Here is a 21,393-nt window from a genome sequence, read left to right as displayed (position 1 = left end):
CACCTGATGTGTGGCGTGGAGCCTCAAGTTCAGCGTCGCCATGTTGCTTTACCAGTTACTCAACGCGCTGTGCATGACTCTGCCCTTTTGGAGAGATAAACCTCAATTACCTTCTAACTGACAAAACCCAAGTAACATAGTCATTTTTCATCCTCAAATAGGGTTAGTGTCCTCCGAGGAAGCCCTAGTTCGCTGCCTCCTTGTCCTCTGAGGTCGATATTTATTGTGTTAAAGTTTAGTGTATCCTATGTCTCGGGCTCCTCCTTTAAGAAGTCCTTTTGTCCTGGTAATATTTATGTTGTCAGTACTTCCTGTAAAGCTGGAAGCTGCAGAAACAAATTCATGTTTTTGATTTCGCGGTAGAGGTGCAACTTTGAGTATTCTGGCTAAAAATACAGAAGGAAATGGAAAGGTTGTGGCCAATATGTACTATCTAGAAGCAACTAAAAAATCATAAAAGACAATAAGCAAAAGATACAAATGAAAACATATTTGCAATCCTTTTAAAAACGGTGCTGGCACAAGGGTTTATTTAAGGTTAATAGGATGTTATTTATTACAACATTGTTAAAAAAAGCTGCAGTTTGGCTTTTTTTAAATGTTTAGGCAGTACTTTCTTAAAGTCCTAACAATCTCATGACAATATGTGATTGATGTTTTGAATTGTTGTAAGGATTTCCAAAATGTGAGGCGCCTCATTCTCTTGCAAGGAGGTGTTGATAGACAGAAAGCCTCCTGGGCCTCCCCACTCTTCACTCTGTGCTGATGAAGGTGACGTGTTGTAACTGACCTTTTGTCTTGTTTTTACACCTTCCACATCCCCTCCCCTACTTCAGTGATACCTGTGTTTCCCAGAATGTCTCTCAAGCATCCGAGAATGTGCCTGGGCGCACAAGGAGAGAGCGAGTTTAAGTTTATAGCATTGCATTCTGTTCATTGGGCTTCTGTGAGAAATTACATTGATGTCCGTACATATCCTATACAAGGTCAGAGGTCAGTAGAAGGTGCATTTATTCCCCAAGGTTTGCCTTTCCCGGAATTCTCTGTAGTCCCATCGCAGAATCGTCATTTGCAGAGAAAAGATAGATTTGAGGGCTCATTAGCCCATGTGTCACATTTGAAGGAAAACAAAGAGCCTCCACTGAATAGTGCTTGGGTAAAAACTTTATTAACAAAACAGAAGGCAAAGCACAGCTCAAGCTCACAGCACAGCAGACCACGTCACCCTTCTGTCAATAAGAACTATGACATCCATCATTGGTCGAGTTAATTAAAATGACACAGCAACTGTTACACTGCATAATATATTCATAAATCTACAACCTTTTGCAACATTAACGGTAACGTAAGAGGACAGCCATAATGCTCATTCTCTTGCATTGTAGCGCCATCCAGTGACTGCAGGTAGTAGTACAATCAGAAATACAGCAGTCTATTAGAGGGTGGACACTTTGTACCTCTCACAATCTGCACCGTAGGAGTTTATTATCAGGCTGAGGGATGGACACATAGAAGATGACAATAAAATGGAGTTACAGTAAGTACAGAATGGAAGAATACCGCCAATTTTTGGAATCCCAATACAATCTTTGCTGCACAACAGGTCAGGCCAAAGACTAAATGACTTTAGATCACACCCATCGAAGGTTACATTCTGGTGAACTTTTTGTTACATTTAAGGGTTTATCTGGGTGTATTGGTTGTAGGAAACGAGTGCTGCACACTCATCGATCACATTCACAAATGGTGCAGAGATACAGAAAGATTTCCCAAGTTTTTACCCCGCCAATCAAAATCTGGTATACTTTACATCACCATTTTGCAAACCAGGCTGCTATTTTATAGATTTAGAAACATTTCTATTCCATGCATTTTGGTGTATTAAATCTATCCGAAACAGTAAATTGCTAATATTAAACCCCTAAAATTTAAATAAATTGTGACAGTGGCGCATGCATTCAACTAATCTGTGTGCACACTAAAGTGCACATTTAATCAAGGAGCTAAAACATTTGATTCCTTTAAAATAGGTGGGTTTCCTGTTAAAGGGTGTTAAGATAAATGCAGGTTAGGCACAGTTTGTAATAATGCTATTTCTCAGGTTTGCTGTATGGTCACTACCACCAGCTCCCTGCAGGCTGGCTATTGCAGTCACCAAGTTCTTTTGGGGGGCGGCATGAAGGATTTAATTTCTGCATGGGAACAAGTAATTATTTCTACATTCTATTACCAAGGAGAAGGACATTAAATGATATTCCGTTTTTTACATGTCATACATTTGAACTGGTGTGACATCTGAGTTGTGTTTTTTTTATTATTATTATTATTCATATTTCCAGTAGGCACAGTGGAAATACTGCCCCCTGGTGGTGCAAGAGGATAGAACAGGAAAGAGGGCGGCCGGATGCTGGTCCCCCACCTGTTTGGGGGTGGAGGGCCTAGACTGCCCACTGCAAGATGCTGGTGTCTTTCCCACCAGTGGAGAGCAGGTGACTGTCGTCGTGCAAAAAGGCAACATTTGTCACGTGACTGCTGTGGCCACTGCCCTCGTGACTCGGAGCCTTGATAATAGAGAAACACAGGCAAGGGCAGAATTAGTCAGATGCTACATCATGGCAACGTACACAAGCGCTCCTCTTTACCGTCAATAATATTGTCTAGTGGTAGTAAAAGACTTGGGAAATGTCTTCCTCCGGACAGTGTTTCCCCTACCATTGTAACAGCAGGAACTGTTGGACAGCTTGGGCTTGCAATTGTGTCAACGAAAATGAGAAAATAAAAAAAGATGTGTGCGGTCTGCAAACACAGAGGAAACACAACTGACCCTTGGTTGAGAGCAGGGGAAGGAGAACAAGTGCACTTTGCCAAAGTCATCGGCGGAGGCCAGCAGGGATCCATCATGTGACCTGCACACTGCGTTTATGTCTGTGCCGTCCGCTCCGTCTGGCCAGACTCCTGCAGGGGGGGGGGGGGGGGGGGGCGAGTTAGAGAAAAGGGTGATGACTCCCCAAACAGAACTAAACATGACAAAGACGTTTTCTCTACAGGGTTTACATGTGTACCATCAAAAGAGTAAATACTTACCAAAGGTGTTGAAGCTCAGAGTGCAGGTGTAAGTGGCCCACTGCTGGTTGCGCACTACATCCATGTTGGTCACATGTTTACCACTGGATGCCTCCCCTAGGAAAGAATACATCAACAACTCAAGAGCTCCTGAAGATTAATATGTGATCCATTTTAGCAGTGCGTTATACGTTGTTCTAGACATAAATACCCACTATACTGATGACTATTCCCATTTCTTACCAAATTTTTGTTTTAAACTTGCAATTTAATAAAAATAGTCAGATACCTCAAAAATACCACACCAGAGCACTAAGACCTGGAAGAACCCCCCATAATACAGCTGGGATTTTAAAAATCAAACTTGATTTGGAAGTGAGTGCATCACTGAAGCCACAAAGCAGAGGAAATCCATATCTCATCTGCATCTTGTTGTGAAAGATTCATGATGCCGTTATTATTCCAAAGAACAAAAGAGGTCGTTTTATACAGTGATGTTGAAAGAAAACAACCTCAGTGTGTAGAATTGGGACGTACATGCACACGGCAATGCATGTGATTACCATAAAGTGGAGCAAAGCGGTAGCTTCAAGCAGCTCTTCTGGCACTTTGACATCCAAAGTTTTTTCCTGACAAAATCAGATCGATAGAGCTGCTCACTCCACACTGCCTCCATCGCCTTAGGACGCTTTAGTCTAAGCTGAAGTCTTTTGCTCAAGCTGTCACTGTATTTCAGCAACACTTTGTCCGCCTTTGCAAAAAGGAATTTACATAAACTGTCTTTACTCTCTAAAGAGGAATGTTGTAAACTCCTTTACTCTGCGACACAATGAAAGACTTTAAAGTGTGTGCCAGCGGAGACGCGAGGGAGGACCTACAGAAGAGGATCTCGTAGTCTCCTGAGTTGGTGACGAGGTGCTGGCTGTCCGCTGACCAGTCCAGATGGGTGACGAAGCTTGAGTGGCCCTGAGGAAATTGGGAGAAGTTCATGCCGCTTGCGCGGAGATCACAAAGACGATTTAGATCCAAATGCTCCATTTAGGAGAACAAACTCATAGTAACAGGTTCATGCTGTATAATGATTGATACAAATGGTCATTCTGAGGGTTGAATTATTCCTTTCAAATTGACAGGAAGTAATACAATTATTGATATTGTCTTGCCGTTTATCTAATTGCAGACAAACATCCATGTCTGTAGTTAAAGGAAAGCTAAACAAAAACACTGAATTTATTGTACACCGAGCTTTTACTGCTTGAGAATGAGATGAGAATAGAGGGGTTGGCTTAGTTAGGAATGTGTTCTCACAGTGCATTTCCCCACGCGGCTGTTCTTGCGGCCGGTCTCCGTCACTGCGTAGATGTAGACAAAGTTGTCGTGGGAAGCGACAGCCAGGAAGTTGCCGTCTGGGGGCCGAGGGAGGCGGAGTTAGTACCGCACTAAAACAGTACAGGTGATACCAGCAGTGTCTGATGTTTTACCTGGAGAGTACTTGATGTTGGAAATGATCTCGTTTCCATCGGTGTGCATAGAAACAAGATCCCGAGTGTCAGTGTCCAGCACCAACCATCTGCAACACACACACAAATTGCTATTTTTTTTGTATTTACGCTTTTCTTTTGAAGTTTGAGAAGCTCTTAAACAGTGAATCTTTGTCCTTTTGTGTCGGAAATTAATTTCAATCATTTTTCTGTGGTTTGACAAATCAATTACTCTACCACAACCATCCCATTTATATACTACGTGAAAAACAAAACCAATTAACACAAATCAAAGACAGTAAAAACAACACTGTAATCTCTTAAAGCAGCAACCACATAAAGTTGAATCCTGTAAGAAATTGTTGTCCTCTTGCAATAGTTGTTCCACCAAGATGTGAGTTTATTTGGATTTTTTTGGTCTCTTCTGGTGAGAGACTCTTCTCATTCGTCCCTTCTGGTGAGTCATGATCATTGTAACAAACGTGCGAAAGAAGGTGAATAAACCATGAGAATCTTGGCAATAAATTGCCATTCATATCTTTACTTATTCAGTCTCTAAAAGCTCGTTGGTGATGTTGGAACAGTGGAAAGACTGATGCTTTGTTGTATTTTGGTTCTGTTCAATTTGAATGAAGAGCGCTGTGGTCATTAGCCTAGTGGGTTAATTGTACAATAAAATGTTTTTATGCAATTGTTAATTATGCAAATCCCTGTTGATTTATTCACTTCAACGCTCGTCACGTAGCATGCCCCTGGGAAAGGATTACCAAATATGCATCCCGCCTGTGTGGTTTCCATTGCTGCAGAGCTAGTAAAGTGGTGACTACTGCAGATTGAGACAGGTGTTGAAGGGTGTAAGTCTTTTGTTTTTTCCGCCCAGTGGGAAAGAGGCTTCAGTGGTTAGTTTTTGAATTTAAAAACAAGCCCCAACCTTCCAGTCAAGGTTCCCACAGCCAGAACAGCACCGCTGGGATGGAAACCTGCACACCTCCCGGGATCCTGAAGCAGAAAAGAGGGTTAGTTCATTATTATTATTATGGTCGTTGCATTGGAGCTTATACGTTAGGGTATGGCTTTACATTCCGAAGGGAAAAGGCACATCGCAATCTACGTCCTGCTACCAGTCACCTCAATGGTCTTGCTCCAGAGGGGCTGATGGGAGATGGCGTCCCAGAGGTGAACCTGTTTGTCCTGGCAGCAGGTGACAAACTGCTCCATGGAAGGATGGACGTCCAGACCCCACAGCTCATCTGTGTGACCCTGCACCACGTCAAAGGTCTCATTAGAACCGCCAGGGTGAGTTAAAACTACTGGAAGCACATTGGTCACTTAACCACAAAAATGCACATTGTGCGTGCGTACCTGTACAATCGGAGTTAACGTGTCAGGGAAGGCGGCTTTGATGATGGCATTCTTGGTGGTTCCTACGAAGAGTTCTCCCAGTTTCCCTTCGGCCAGCGCCCGTACAGGACCCAGCGGCTCGCCCACCTGGACACACACACACACACACACACACACGATGGATGCTTCCCTTCAAACACCCCAAAAGTATCCAAGACAAAAAGACCCGCCTTTGTCTCCCTCACCTCCATCTCTGCCTTTTTTTTGTAGTCGTGGTCCCACAGCACCACCTTGCGGTCCTTCCCTCCCCCGGAGACCATGGTGCCGTCCTTCAGGACGCAGAGAGAGAAAATGCCGCCCTCGTGGGCCCCCGACACCACCTTGCTGATGCGGCTGCCGCCTGCCAATGGGATCGCACATCACGCAGAAACGCATCGTGAGCTTCAAAGTTGAGCTGTATTTAAACGGGTGTATGGTTCCGTTTTGCTCGTAATCAGGAGTTTGCTAATTTTTTTTAATCTTTTTCCAGACATCCAATCACGTCATTACGTTGGGAACGATGGCAGTGTCAGGATTTTGGGTAGGGGAGCACATTGTACCTTTGGCCCAGACGTAAATGTTTCCACTGGAGTCTCCTGTGATGGCGTCTCCGTTCTCAGCAAACGCCACGCACAGCACGTACTTTGGTTTCTCGTGTTTCTAGAGAAAGAGAGGCAGACAGGTAGATATTGCTGGGCGGGTTTTAGCTAATGTATGTAGACTGCATTTTGGTGGTCTCATTTTTGAAGGAGGAGTTGTGGATGGCGGTACCTCGAACAGGCCCTGTCTCTTGGTCAAAGTACTGCCCTCAACGGTCCAGAAGTTGATGTGAGATTTTCCACAGGTGACAATCAGGTTGGCATCCATGGGATGAAACACAGCGCCCAGCACAGAGTCATTGGAGCACTGCAGGAGACAGGAGGCGTCAAGCTGCAAACCTCAGAAGAAATTAAGATATCGCCTTTGTGCAAGCTGCTGATCCAAACAGTTGGAACCAGGAGATAAGAACCATACAGCTGTGCACATGGGTCAGGTCTAACAACAGGGGAGGGTCAGGGTACCTTGACGTCAGCCAGCTGCTTCTCCTTCTGCCAGTTCCAGACAGTCAGGATGTGGTCGTTGGCATCGTCCACGGCGCAGAGGAAGGTGCCGCCGTTCTGAGAGGGAGAAAAGAACGAGGAGTTGGATCTTCCTAATGTTACAGTTGATAAGTATGATCAAAATACTCTGTCAGATTATAAGTGAACACCATACAAGAGGATTGTCGGCTGCTTACCGACTTTGAGAAAGCAACACAGGTGACCGCTCTTTCGAACATTCCCATCCCGATCACATGGAGCGTGTTGAGGCTCACGGAGTCCCACACGCGAACATGAGGTGCCTGCAGCTGAACACACAGAGAGGGTATCAGACTGAAGAACTATGGCAGACAGACTTGTCGAGTACAAAAACATGGGATTAGATATTCAATGAAGAAAAAAAAAAAAAAAAGAACTATCCTCCTCCATTTATGACCATTCGAATTAAAAAATGTTGCGGTAGGTTCTCTTTGTCGTCTTTTGTATTCAACTTTTGTGTACCTGCTATAAAACAGACTCCAAATGTGTGAAACTCAGCAAGAGGATGCAAGTAATGGCTTTCACAGTACCTTTCCATCATTAGAGGTTCCAGCCACTTGTCCCGTTGCTATGGTAACCATGTCAGGATGCACACTCAGGCTTGGAAGAGAAATGTATAAATTATGGTTAATTTTACTTCTTAAAACCAACTGACTGTTTGCAACAGTCCAAAGATCACATGACTGAGTGACAGAAGCAGATGGATTCAGAAGAAATGCTTGTAGTATTTATATCTGCTAACAATGTCAATGTCTTGTCGTTTCATGAAAGATCGAGACACTCCTCCATCCAAGCTTTGTCAATCACATGAAACCTTACGGTTTTTAATTTGTTGTGTTACTATATGCTGGCTCTCTGGCCATCACACACACACGTTAAATAAAATGTATTATTGGTAAAATAAACTCCTGTAGGAGTCATTTTCTCAGACTTATTTTTGAAACCAGGGGGGGGGGGGCGCCTCCTGCTGGTCGGTAGGGAGGATGCAACGTTTAAGGCACTTCTCTTCACACCACTGGCTGCTCTCTCACCATTTGACGTCATCGTTGTGGCCGAGGTAGTGTCTCTGCTGCTGCTCCTCCGTGTTGAAGAGCACCACCACAGAGGCGTTGAAGTAGACGATCTCTCCAGTGGGCAGCAGGTAGAGGTTGGAGCGGCAGTCCCGTCCACGGTAGCCATACCTGGTCCACGCTTGAGTTAATTCAATATTCAGACGTGAGATTCTGTTGATGCACTTTCACTATGGCAACTAACAGGGACTGAAGCTTCTTCAGCTTTTACGGACTCTACAATAAGAAAGTTAAAGCACAACTCACTTCGGGGGATTATTTTTAGACATTTAATTTGAATGCCAAATAGTTAATAAAAAATAAATAAAAACCTATTCCAAAGTTTTCTAAAGCCTGACCCTGTCCCCCATCCAAAAGATACACCCACTGCAGCTTGAGCTTGCGGTCAGGTAGCGCCACCTTGAGGTCAAGGCTGTAGCTCTCCTTCTGCTGATCGGGGAGGTGCATGGTGACGGGACGTCCTCGGAGGAACATCCGCACGTAGCTGTCCTCTGGAGGTAAGTGAGGGGGGGGGGCGGGACAACAGGGATGGAGGGCGTTATGTTATGTGTACCTACACACGTCTCTTTTCAGAAACCGAGCTACCACTAGATGAACCGCCATCGTCTTCCATCTAAACCGGTTGCTTTGGGGTGAGTTCAATCCAGTTCGAAGGGCTATGGGCAAAACGGACACCCTGCCAGATTAGAGAGTGGTTAAACTGACAGGGTTTGGCTTCAACTCGACTGCCTACTGTAAAAGGGACACGGTCATTGTTTCAGCTTCCTTTCATTTGCTCTTGTTTTTCGGGATAATTGCTTGTTAGCATCACTGAATAAAACAGAGCAGAACCAAGTACGCCGGGGAATATAATGGTAGGGCATTCCATACACGGGGTCTGCAGAGCGGCTCCATCAGCAGCCTTTAATCAGTATGCATCGCAGACTGTTGAAGCTATGGACGAAGCAGCACAGCACACAGGCAGAAGAAATTAGCCCATAAAGACTAAAAACAGGTTTATTTCTGCAATCACATTTTCACACAGGGGTTCTTCGGTGATTGAATAGCTCTGAATCAGCTTTAAGTGGCAATTTGTTGACGCTTTCATTTCAGTTTGCTCTTGAGAACTGGAGGGTGCCTCTTCATATGGATGCTACAGCCTAAAATTTGTTGTGCTTCACTTCCCCTTTTTTAAGTCTTACTGAAAGCAGCTGGTTCATAATTAATTCTAATGGTGCTCAATAATTCCAAAGGGGAACATTAAATCCTTCAATTGCTCTTCAAGGACTTCTGAAGGCCAATTGAGTTTCATACATCATCATACTCATCTTCTTCGTAGCTAATTAAAATGTCACACACACACACACACACACACCTTACCTGCATTGAAGCTGCATTCTTTGGTTTTGCTGAAACAGAAAAAATAAATGTATTAAATAATTCTGTGAATTAATAAGCACCGTAAGATTTAGGAAAAATGATATTATATATTCTGTATCTTAATGTACTGGAAGTATTTCCCAAAGCGCCTGAGACGTCGTTCAACAGCTTCAGGCATTCCTATAACATGTTAAATTATTCACGTTTGGGCTTTAACTGCTCAGTTTTCCATTAACTGGACAAGCGTCTGTGTGAGAGCTGCAGTGCACCGAGTCAGCATTTACACTCACATGTAAATTACAAAAGAACTGGAGTGGTCAAACAAGCCTGAATCGGACTTGTTGGAATTGAGAGGCAACAAATGTTTTCGATAAGTCAACTTAAGTTTATAGAAAACAAATTTAAAAAATACAATGATTCCTCCCCAAAGGCAACAACAATGATCAAAGGTAATTTGTTGAGGCCTCAGAACATTTGTCACTTCGTGTTACTTTGACGGCACAAACGAGTCATATTGACGAGTGCCAACTCAACACACAGCAAAGAGCCGGGGAAGCACTTACTTGTGTGTGTGTGTGTGTGTTCGTAAAGCATCACGCGCGTGTACCATAACACCAGAAAACTACTTTAGATTCGGTAGTCCAAATATCCAAAACTAGAGCAGTCATCCAGACCTGTAGCTGCCTCATCGGTTTGCAGCAGCAGAGCAACAGCTCTCCCTGAGTCAGCTGTCCGTCAGCCAATCAGAACTGCTGAGCATCTCAGAGGCGGCTGACCTCTCAGCCCGACTGTCAATCGGATCGTTGTCAGGATGCTGAAGCGCTGCTTCGGCTGACTGGTCGCTATCACCATGGCAACAGCAGTAAACGCTAGCTTGATACGATGAGGATAATTGCTGGCTTGTCACTTGCTGCTCGGCAACAGGTGAGGTAAACCATAAATCTGCTCATAAAGAGTTTTTTTGAGGAAGGAGATGGAGTCGACAAGACACACAGCGCATTGTAAAGGTAAACAGCTTGTGTTACACCAGGGTGTCTACCTTTCACATTTGCTTAACAGGCAGTTTAAAAAAAAAAAAAAGCTTTCCTAACTTGTCACGTTAGGTCAAAAAAATTCATAACATTGTCTATTTCTTAAGTCAATGGGAAACGGTACAGACAAATCTCTTTAATTATGAAAGATCAGAGCTTGTTTGTGTGTCCTTTCAAGCAGCACAAAACATCTAAAGAAGATTAAAATCCTCTGAGGACATAACTGGTGTCTGTTGTGTCTCTGGGAAACTGAAAGGGAGGCGGGAGGGGGGGGGCAGCATGTCCCTCTTTAAAGTAAAGTAACCACATAAAGGCCTGTTTGTCTTTTGAACGGTGTGTATGTTCTGCCAGCAAGATGAGGCGTGGCACAGTCCAAACCAAAGAGAGAACAATATTCAGAGCCAGTAATTAGTGCAGGGGCATGCTGGGTAACTGGCGGTCGGACGGAGCCAATAACTGGATCTGCAAACCCATGCGGCTGCAGCCCCGGTCACAAGATTTCCGCGGAGAAGGAACGCACAAACAGGCGCCTCATTAACACGCCGCTCGCAGTGGATTGTTGCCGTTCCTCTGCCACTCTGACCCAGTCGGCTTTGTGTGAAGGAACCAGAAGGGACTGATGAGAGGCAGAGAGCCTCTGGGGCTCCCCTGAGACGCTTGTTAACAGGTGTGAGCAGCAAACTGCAGATAGAAACAGTGATCAATGTGGCTTTGCATTAACCCTTTCTGCACCTCAACTGTGCTCTGGGTTTATTCAGGTAGGGATGGAAAGAGACTAGAAAAGCAATCTCTGCTTTATAGTGTATTTGACTTAAGAGAACCATCTACTACAAGAAACATCACGCTGTATTGAAGAAGACTAGGTTTTGAGACCATAAACATATTTACAGAGTTAATTAATAAAGTGAAGAGTATGGTCTTTTTCCTCATAGGCTTCTACACAACCAGAGCCACCCCCTGCTGGTCAGTAGACAGAAGGCAGGTTTTTGCATTCAGTTGACTTTACAGACCTGGAGGGTGTTGCCTGGGTGAAATAACATTTTTTACATGCATTTCATCACAAGAGTCATGTCATCAGAGTGACTGATCAGAAGCTCCCAGTCGCATGAAGCACTTTACTGCAGTGATGGATGTTGTTATAAAGCAGCTTCTTCAGCCCTCCATTTCCTGGTCCATTTTGACTGAGCTACTGCAGCGGTTGAGGTTTTCTTAATGGACACAAGTGTATTTGATAAGCTTCACTTAGTGGAAAACGATGCATGAGCTACTGTGGCATCGGACAAAATGCAGATATTTTTCTTACACAGAATTTGCCTAGGTTCAATTTGACAAAGACAAAAGGTACATTAAACTGTTTTTAGGGAGACAAAATGCTTCTCTGCAGAGATGTAGTCATTAGGTTTGTTTGATTTCCAATCAATATAATCAGATTTAGCAAACTTAGCAGTATTGGTAATTGGAACATCAGTCATGGCTGCACCGACCCCACCCATCGGTGGCCATAGTGCTGCAGAGTGTTACAAACATGGATTACAAAGAAATTGAAAAACTTAAAAATAAAAAGCTTAATAAAAAAGGGGAAAAATGTGCCCCGTCCAACTTCAACCCCAGATACCAAAGCAGGAACCCGTCCAGCCAGGATCACTCGGCTCTAACAGAACAATCGCTTAACCCACAGAGGTGCTGAGCAGTGCAACTAGTCTCCTGTCACTCCACATTTACTCATGAAACACACAGTCAGCATGAGCAGAAAGCAATACAACATGTTGGTTTCACATCATTGGAAGGCCGCAGACAGAAGAGCCACTGATGATATTAAAGAGGTGCACAACTCTTCTTCCCCCAACATCATGACATGATTGTTCAGGTAGAGAACCACTTCAGAAAAACACCTTTTTTTTTAAGGTGGAAAATGACTTGTCAATTAAAGGGAGTTCAATTACCAGATAGTACAACTCCCATAACCCTTCATTGTTTGAACGAGCATTGGAAACGTGATCCTCTGCGGCCCCTCCCTGCACCTTGCCGACCAGACACCACATCAAGCGGTGTGCGTGACAGCAGAGTTATTACACCAAACAGACCCTATTTCCTCAAGCCTTAGCCAAGCCAGATCCACCGAGTACGGAAACTGGCTTTTACAGCATTTTACATTTTAAAAAAACCTAAAAGATAGTGACGCATGAATGCGGACTTTTCCCAACTTTTATTCAGATTTATGCGATTGCAGCAAAAAAGCAGCATGTGCATTTTTTTGCATATTGTCCTCCACAAAACACCTAGTATATCTGTCCCTCACCGATTATTCATCATAAAGACTATTTACCTGGAAGATTTCTTCATGGCCGCCAGCTTTTTCCGTTATTGTATTGCGGAGCGACGTCCGGAACAACAGCTCGAGCAACACAAACACTTCCTCCTTCACGAGCAAACTTTTAGCTCGGCCTGGTGGGGACCCGGCATCCAATCAGAAGCCCCGTCCCCGTGACCCCCCCCCTCCCCTCGTACTGGAAGTCACGCCCCTTTTACCAAGCCCGGTTTGAAATCTGATCCATCAGCAGAGAGAGAGAGAGAGAGAGAGAGAGAGATGATGAAAAAGAAAGTGAACAGAATAGTGGGAGTATGAATCTAAAAGATTATCTCTTTGGGGGAGTTTGTAGATGACATGGGACTTGCGTGTGTTTTCACCTCCACACGTCAACATGTGACTGTGTTAATCAGGCTCACTGCTCTGGCCTCACAAAGACTAACGGACACTTAGCTGTACTGCGTAATTCATGAGGACATCCCCATGGTGACCCACCAAAGAGCTGACTGTGACAGACGCTGATGAAGCTGTTCACATCCAAACAGCTGAAGCACAAGTTCTGTAGCTGAAAACTCAAAACAAGCTAATGTGACCCCATTGACCTCCTCCACAGCCGTGAGAGCATCTTCTCCGAGCCTGTTGCAGGGCAAAAGGAGAAGTTTGTAGGCATGGAAACATACCAGGTGGTGAGAAGGGGTCCCAGGTCTATAAAACACAGAGTGGGACAGCGCTCGGTGGGACTCTACCTTTTGCCTCCAGAGGAGCTGCTGGAGGAGGTGGTTCGACTTCGACTCTCTGCTCCCAACTCTCTTCTCACCAGGGTGAGGCGCTCTGTGGACATACTCTTTCTGGTGAGAGAAGAGGAGAGGTGGGCGGGTGGGGGGTAAAAATGTGTGTGTTCTGACATTTCAAACCGTCATCTTTAGCATTATTCACCTTTGTCCATTTCCCTGTGGGGCCTTTAAAATGGTATGGGTGAGGGACAAGGAAAGGCTTCGTGTACCTCTTAATGGACTGCAGCGCCTCCTTTTTAGGCGAGGAAGGGGAGGAGAGGAGGCGCTTCTGCTGGACGTAGCCGTTACTCAGCGGTCTGGATGGGAGAGCCTGCAGGAGCTGACGCGCTGAAAAGATAACGCGCTGTTATGAGCTCCGGCATGTGCCGAATCATACACGGGGAACCGAGGAGAAGCCCAACCAGCGCGGGAGAGGCCTCTTCTCTTGGTCGGTCACCTTTCTTACCCTTGGAAGCTGGTGCCGACGCTGTGGTGGCCAGAGGCCTCCTCCCAGCGGCGTGGACGCCCGCACGCTGCCCCCCCGGGCCCTGCTCCTCGCAGCAGCCCAGGCGGCGCAGGGCGTCGGCCAGGGCGGCCTTCAGCAGCTGGATCTCGTCCTCTTGCAGCTGCAGCTTCTGCTCCAGGTGAGAGACCCGGTCCTCCATGTCCATGTTGCTCCCAGCCGACACCGTGTCATCTGGACCAGGGGCAGAGAGGGTTCTGGGGTTAGATCTGAGCCGATGGGACGTGATGGGCAGGTGGAACATGGAGTGGTTCAAGCACATGACGTTTGGGTCTTTATTTATACATTCATAATTTTCTTTTAAGCTTTGATGGACTTGCAGTGCTGATAGAAAACATCACTAAGCCCTTTGCAGAAATAAAGAAAATATAGCCATGACTAACTGCTTCTTGGATGCTCATTTGTCTGACCAAAAACACAAGCTCTTGCTTTGGAGAGTCTCACTGATACCTGCTGCTGCTTTGTGAAATGTAAGCGAAAACAACGCCAGCAGCCTGGTTGTGAGGCTGCTTTGTACGGGCGGTATGGGAATGAACAGAAAAAAAGAGGGCTGCAAACACAGCCGGAGACACAGCCATCTTGCATCACATCTGCATGCATCAAGATATAAAAAGCAGCCCTGTGGGGTCTAACTACGTTTGCCCAAAACATTCCCACTTCTTATTGTTTTATCATTCTGTTCACATCTCCATTCCCAAGGAGAGTAATGTCGACAACAAACACGTTTGCAATATTCAGAGATATTTGAGTCGGCAAATGTTTAATGAGCAAGGGAATACATGCAGTGTGTTATTTGTAGTTTTTTATCTGTAGCAAACAGTGATTGTAAACATTCATATTTACAAAAGAACTCCACAGGCATAAAGCACAATGTCATTCCCATCAGCCTCGGCTGTACACTGGTTCTTGTGTAAGTGATTGAACGTTAGCACCCTAACATGGTTCACTACGAGGTTCAGCACGGTAAATATTAAAGCTGCTACACATTGTCATCTTGAGCATGTAGCTGAGAAAAACAACAACATTGTGCTAGAGTGCATTGCTGCTCACACTAGTTAACAAGCAACCAGTCTTGATCAGTAAACGTTCTTAGCACTCTGACATGTAGATTTCATTTCTCAAAATGTATTCATGAGGCCATGAACTGTTGATGTATTAATTACAGGAAACAAACCCAAAGGCAGAAAGCTGCTGTTGATTCCAGCTCCCTAAAAATATGAATTTATTTGTCTCTTTCGAGCCTAATCGTGCGTCATCACACATCCACCTTGATGACATCACCAAGATAACCGAAAGCAAACTGCCCAGTGCGGATTACCATTACTGTGGCTCATACTAACAGATTACAGCCTGACAAAAAAAATTCTGGATGTAATTGCATCCTAGATTCTAAACCGGCTCTGTCATGAAGTACAACTATTAAGATCACAAATGTAGATTCCTATTATAAACCAAGGGACAAAGAATTCAAGAAACGCTTCAAAAATCTACAGGTTGTGTCTCAAAGCTGCGAACGACACCACACATTTCACTGAAAGTCAAAAATCGAATAGAAACCACGCTTTGAACAACTTTGAAACTTTCCCCTTGAACGTCCTCGTTTTAGTAGTTCTTATCACAAAAGGTTCCACTCAGCCTGTGCGCACCATTCAGAAACTGTATATAGTAATAACTTTTTAAAAGAGCACCGGAGTAGGTCAGACGGCTTCAGCTCCCAGCATGCATCACTTCAGCACTGAAAACCAAATCTGGAGGGGGAGCACAGAGGGCACTGTTGTACTGTAACTATCACTTCCTGCAGTCAAATGAGACCCGGCCGAAAGGGAAATCCAGCTACTGATAGACATGCATCCAGCTGAAGGAAGATTTGCATGGAGCCACAGCATATCTGCACATCATCTCAAGCCTCCCTCACCCGTTGCTTTTGATACATTTCTGCTCATTTATCTAATGTACAAGGATGAATCCATTCTTGTTGTTTACAGGACCAATTTCAAACAAGGAGCAGTTTTAGCTAGTGACTGATTTCCCTGTTCCCCTGGGAAAGTGCAACTAAAAAGGACTAAAAGCAACACACGTTCAAACTGTAGCGAATACGCAATCATTCAAACACAACATGAATCGTGCCACTGTCACGTTCACATGAAAGTCATCTTCCTACAGATGTTTTGTGGTACAAAACAATACAAATAAAGGCTGTCTTACTGTCCTGCTACTGGACGTTAGCCCCTCTGACCTTCTGCTCCATCTACTATTTAGACATATGAGGCAGAGAAACCTCCTCTCCAACTCTCACCTGTGGGAAAGATAAAGCACTTGTTTGCTGTTCTTTTACACAACTGAAAGTAAATCCCTTTCTCGTTATAGAACGCAGCGGATAACAAGTGAGAAACGGTGGACAAGGGCGCTGAAGAAAGAAAAAAAAAAAAACTGTCTGAGGGAGACACAGATTGTTGGTGGGAGGAGGTGACATGAAGGAGGGAACAGAGAGGCCTTGCTCCGAGAGAAACAGAGGAGAATGATTCATCTCCAGCCAAAAACTCCATGATGTTCTTGTTTATCCAACCTTGGGGAGGCGTTTGGCATTTGACATTGTAAAGAGCCAACTTTACAAAGCCAAAGGGGTTCTATTAGCATGTTAGCGTAACGTTAGCTGGAACATGCGCTTGGATGCATTTCCGCATGTTAACATTTTGCACATTTAGTTTAAGGTTGCAGCACTGCTGACATTCTTCAAATTGGACTGAACATATTGTAGGTGGACACTGAGAAAGAACAAGAGAGCCGAGGGATGCATAGGAAGAGAGACAAGAACAGAGAAAAAGATGGAGATCAGCTGGGTTCACCTTCATCTCCTCTCTCCAGTCAGCACACCTGTTAAAAAAACCCCACTGCAGAGCCGCCCTTCAAATCACACCGACGCAGGGGCAAGCACGCCATTATTCTCCTTATAGACCAGAGGCCACATCCATTTAATATTCAGCAGGCAAAGCGCGCACACACCCTCTCCATCCCAGCACAGACAGACATTACTGTCGCGTGTTACTTGCTTTCACAGTTAAAGCGGTGTGTGTGTGCTCGTTCATAAGGACTCCCCCGTGTAGCACATGTTACATTTTCATATTAGCATTACTTGAGAGAAAAAAAGAATCAGGAAAGCATGGATGCAGATGAGGAGTTGGAGGGACGAGAGTAAAAAGGATGATGAAGTGCAGAGGGGAGGGTGGGAAAGGGGTTGTCTGTGAGAGAGAGAAAGAGAGGGACAATGGGAGGTCGGCGCGGGGCAATGAGAAGATTGCGGCCTGCTGTAATATTCACAGTGCAGTGAAGTGATGGAGCAGGCCTCGTCCTACCTGTCATCGTGCCCACGCTCAGGGCCCGGCCACTTCTCCTGTCGGTCAAAGCAGACGCTCAGTTCGCAGCACGTCGGTCAGATCCTCCACCCTCCTTCCCCCAGAGGCTTTCTGGACTCGCACTCCCTTACACACACACGCCCAACCACTCCCTCCTCTGCTTCCACTCTCTCCCTCACTTCCCTGGACCACTCCCCCCGCCTCATCACCCCCACCCCCATCATCTTCTCCTTCCCTTTACTTCCCCCCCCCCTCCTCCTCCTCCTCCTCCTCTCTTGTTAGCGGAAGGGGTGGACCCTGGCGCAGGGCCACAAACACAGACTGCACCAGCATCAGAATCTGTACAGTGAGGCACCACCAGGAAGAGGAGCTGCAGAGCCAGACTTAAGGATCAATGACAGACACAAATCTTCTACTATGCTAAAGAGCAAGAGTTCAAAACACTGTCGCCCTGGGTGACGTGGTCCTTCATTCCAATTTCCATTCATTTTGACTAAATCCCAAATTCCCACAACTAGATTAAGGTTAATCCATGTGTCCAGCATGTGAAAATAATCCTAAAAACCAAATGAAAACTATTACAGATTTTTAAAGATATACATCTTGTGTAAGAACCGAAAGACTAACACCTTTAACTTTTGTATTTTAAGGAAGAAAAAAAATAGACAGTCTTTTCATCTATTTTAAACTGAAGAAAACCCTTAGGGAACCAATGCTTTCAACAGTAAAATACTATTGAAACTACTACTACTACTCCTCCTCCTCAAATGATCAAATTCTACAATGCCTCATCCTCTTTGCAAACTTATTAGAATAACTAAATGTTTGTTCCTCTGCTGCATCATAAACACTGGAATCAGCTAAGTAATGAGGTTTTCCTTTTCTTTTTTTAACACCAGCAAAATTGCCAAATCCCAGGGCTGTGCAGCACTACAGTGCGCTGTGAAGGACAGCTCTCGTTGCTGCAACACCCTCCTCATACAGTGACATACTGTACAGTGTGGTACCCACCGCAGTGTGGACGACCTTCTGGTGTCACCGGGCTCTAGTGTGTTTGAACAGGCTGAATCCTTTACATACATTGCTAGAAGAATAATCATTCCATCTTTTTTGCCTGAATTTAATTGTGTGGATGTGAGCGCCAAGTACTCTCCACGCCCTGCTGGCCTCTTGATTCAATTAGAAAGTGAAACACACAACTGTAGAGAGAGAGGGAGCTGGGAAGCACCTACGACAGCTCAAACATTCTGCAGAAGACAACCATTTATTCTCCATCTTGTCAGGGGTTATTTGGTCCTAAAAAATGAGTTGTTTCACACAGATGTCTGATTTTATAAAATTGAAAAAGAATACCAAAGAGTGTCAAGCTAATGGGTTTTTTGTATGCTGCTTGTGGAGTTTAGGCTTTTATTCCCCCTCATAGTCATAAAACATGCAACATTGCACCTGAGCTCAGTACGGCAATAGAAAACTATAAAATGAACAAGATGTGTATTTGTTCAGGATGTGTGAACCAGGTGGCCGAGGAGACACTGAAGCAGAGTATCTCTCGTTACAACGGGAGGACAGATGGCCCAACGGGAAAGTGGGACAGAAGCGGAACAACAAAAAAAGGAAGAGGGAAGTTGGTCGATCCCCAAACTAGCTGCTTGCCTGCTGACATCACAGTGTCCCCTGGTAAGACACTGAATCTCTGTTGGCTCCGGAGAGATTGACCTCTGACCTCCCAGTTGAGGAAGGCCTCAAAATACCTTCTGTAAATGTCAGCAAACAAGCATACCGCCCTCTTATCCTATACTTGTGAGGACCTTCCCTGAGGCAGTCGTTTTCTGACCAGCTCAACAAAACCACCCGGAAAAATAAGGGTAACGGTTCCTCCACTGCTGGACCAGCGGTCAACTGACTTAAGATTCTTATAAATATCTCTAGCCTGTGCTAAGCTCCCTGATTAAACTCGGTGTGCACGACGCGTCTGAGTGACGGTGTTGCTGATACCCGGGAGCTTTTGGACCAAAACCCCCTCGGAGGAGTCTGAGTGGAACGTGTTACATCCTGGACAGACTCCGGTGACCCCCTCGCGGTCTCTGCACCTGTTGCTCAATATGGCATGTCTGGTCTCTGTGGGATCACGGCATCAGTTTGCATGCATTCAGTTAAGTCTTTAAATGATAAAAAAAAATTTTTTTGATTAGACTTCATTATCAGTCACTGTCGCCAGCAGAGCCTTTGAATGATATTTGTAAAGCAGAATGTGATATGGAGACTAAAGAGCAGCACAAATGAAGCCGGCCAAAAAGCCATGAAGTATTTCAAAAGCAGAAAACGGGCCATGTCCTGGCAACATTGTGATCACAACAAGGTTCCTATATTGCCAAGCACCATCCTCAAGGGCAAATAGATACCGGATGAGTTAAATAAAAAACACATATGTCAGCTGACATATTATCTCAAGCTGTAACCCCTTAAATATAAAACAGAAAAACTAAATGTAGAGAAACAAAAAAAATCACGAAATATATTTAAAAAAGAAACATGTTTTTCTTTTTAAATTAAGCTTGAAAGCTTGCATTGCAAGAATACAAGATGACAAAAAAAATTCTACTGTAGATGTAATGATATTCACACATTGCATTCAATCAGGCTAATTGGATTAGGCGGGTGGATTTTCCCTGTTTCTTCAGCCTCTGCGCCCATAGAAAGGTACCTTATATTTCTGGTTGTAATTGTGCACATTTCTAAACCCATTCACATTGGATTCCTCAAGTCGTCCCTGTGTTGCTGGAAGCAGCAGAGAGCTCTTACCGTTGTTGCAGTACTGTAGCAGCAGGTTGGTGCTGTCATACAGGCTCCCGCACGATGCTATCCTCTCAGACATCCCCGCTCCTCTTATTCCTCCCTTCCTTCTCGTCGGCTCGTCCTCCTCTCAGTCGGCTCCTATGTCCTCCTTTTTCTTTTCCCTCTCCGTCTCTTCTCCACGCCGTCTCTCCCCTTCCCGTCTCTCCCCCTCGTTCATAAACGGAGAGCCACATACACCTTTACCTGCTGCCCCGCTCCCCCCCCCACCTGCTGTCTGCTGCTGTTGCCTCGCTGCTAGCGTTAAGCTAAGAAGTGCATATACCGTACTTCCGTTTGTGACTTTCAGAATAAGAATAATAGCGACGGGCGCCACAACGTTCCCGAAAGCTGACGTTCAGGTTAATATTACATTTGAAAGAGGACCCTTAATTATGCGCGATCAAATATAATTTGCATCACATTTTAATGTCGGGTATCAAATACATGGACCATAACTCTAGCTTCATTAAACAAAAAAAAAGAAAACGTGGCTTTTTCGAGGTATCCATTTTTAAACGAGGCTACACATCGAATAGCAGCCTCGCTCCCTCAACGCATGCATTACAGAATTTAATAATTTTAGTAAAATGTGTATTAGTTGATTTATTAATCAGCGTATGTATTGACAGCTGTGTACTTTTATTTTGACCAAACATCGTCATTATCCGGTAACAATCTGCGTGACACTCTTGAAATTCGTGTAATGTCCTCGCCTGCCTTGCACACCGTTGTTACTATAGCAACAGCCTCTCCTCTAGCTCTGGCTCCTGATCACTGGAGGCGGGAGGGAGATTAATCTAACTGTTGTGTTCAAATTGTAGTTTTTGTACGTTAATAAAACTTAGCTGCCCGTCATACATGTCTGAAGATGAACTTCCCGACCAGAGAAATGTGATCCCAGTGTCGGCTTCCTGAATAATTCATTGAGACGGTGTGCAACACACGTGTTCGTAATTTATGCCAAAGTCTATTTAGTCAAAGTGGGAGGTTAAAACCCTCTACCGGAAACGGGCCATGACTTATTTTACGTGGGGACTGCTGAAATATATCGGACCTTCCTCAATACGCCGAGTAGACTTGTGTAGTAAATGTGAAGAAT

At 44.8% G+C, this 21,393-nt stretch overlaps 1 protein-coding gene across 3 annotated transcripts; it reads right to left on the bottom strand.

Moving 5' to 3' along the window:
- Positions 1 to 1,146: 1,146 nt before the first annotated feature.
- On the bottom strand, positions 1,147 to 20,626 carry eml2 (EMAP like 2). 3 transcript variants are annotated; one of them, XM_037459179.2, is made up of 22 exons: positions 20,262 to 20,626; positions 14,050 to 14,280; positions 13,814 to 13,931; positions 13,557 to 13,658; positions 9,472 to 9,500; positions 8,474 to 8,603; positions 8,074 to 8,223; positions 7,573 to 7,642; positions 7,201 to 7,311; positions 6,986 to 7,081; positions 6,696 to 6,830; positions 6,485 to 6,584; positions 6,131 to 6,285; positions 5,907 to 6,032; positions 5,673 to 5,804; positions 5,476 to 5,543; positions 4,545 to 4,633; positions 4,372 to 4,469; positions 3,942 to 4,029; positions 3,085 to 3,180; positions 2,825 to 2,955; positions 1,147 to 2,561 (listed from the first exon to the last, which is right to left on the bottom strand). In XM_037459179.2, exons 1-22 carry the CDS (start codon positions 20,332 to 20,334, stop codon positions 2,439 to 2,441), a joined length of 2,451 nt encoding a protein of 816 aa, XP_037315076.2. In that variant the 5' UTR covers positions 20,335 to 20,626; the 3' UTR covers positions 1,147 to 2,438. The 3 variants fall into 3 exon arrangements, with proteins under 3 accessions (XP_037315076.2, XP_037315084.2, XP_037315093.2); XM_037459187.2 differs by lacking the exon at positions 20,262 to 20,626 and adding an exon at positions 17,460 to 17,616; XM_037459196.2 differs by lacking the exons at positions 13,557 to 13,658; positions 13,814 to 13,931; positions 14,050 to 14,280; positions 20,262 to 20,626 and adding an exon at positions 12,829 to 12,975.
- Positions 20,627 to 21,393: the final 767 nt, after the last annotated feature.

Source organism: Pungitius pungitius, chromosome 3, assembly GCF_949316345.1.
Source record: "Pungitius pungitius chromosome 3, fPunPun2.1, whole genome shotgun sequence".
NCBI lineage: Eukaryota > Metazoa > Chordata > Actinopteri > Perciformes > Gasterosteidae > Pungitius > Pungitius pungitius.
Note: the sequence above shows the minus strand (reverse complement) of the source record. Positions and strands in the feature narration are given on the sequence as shown.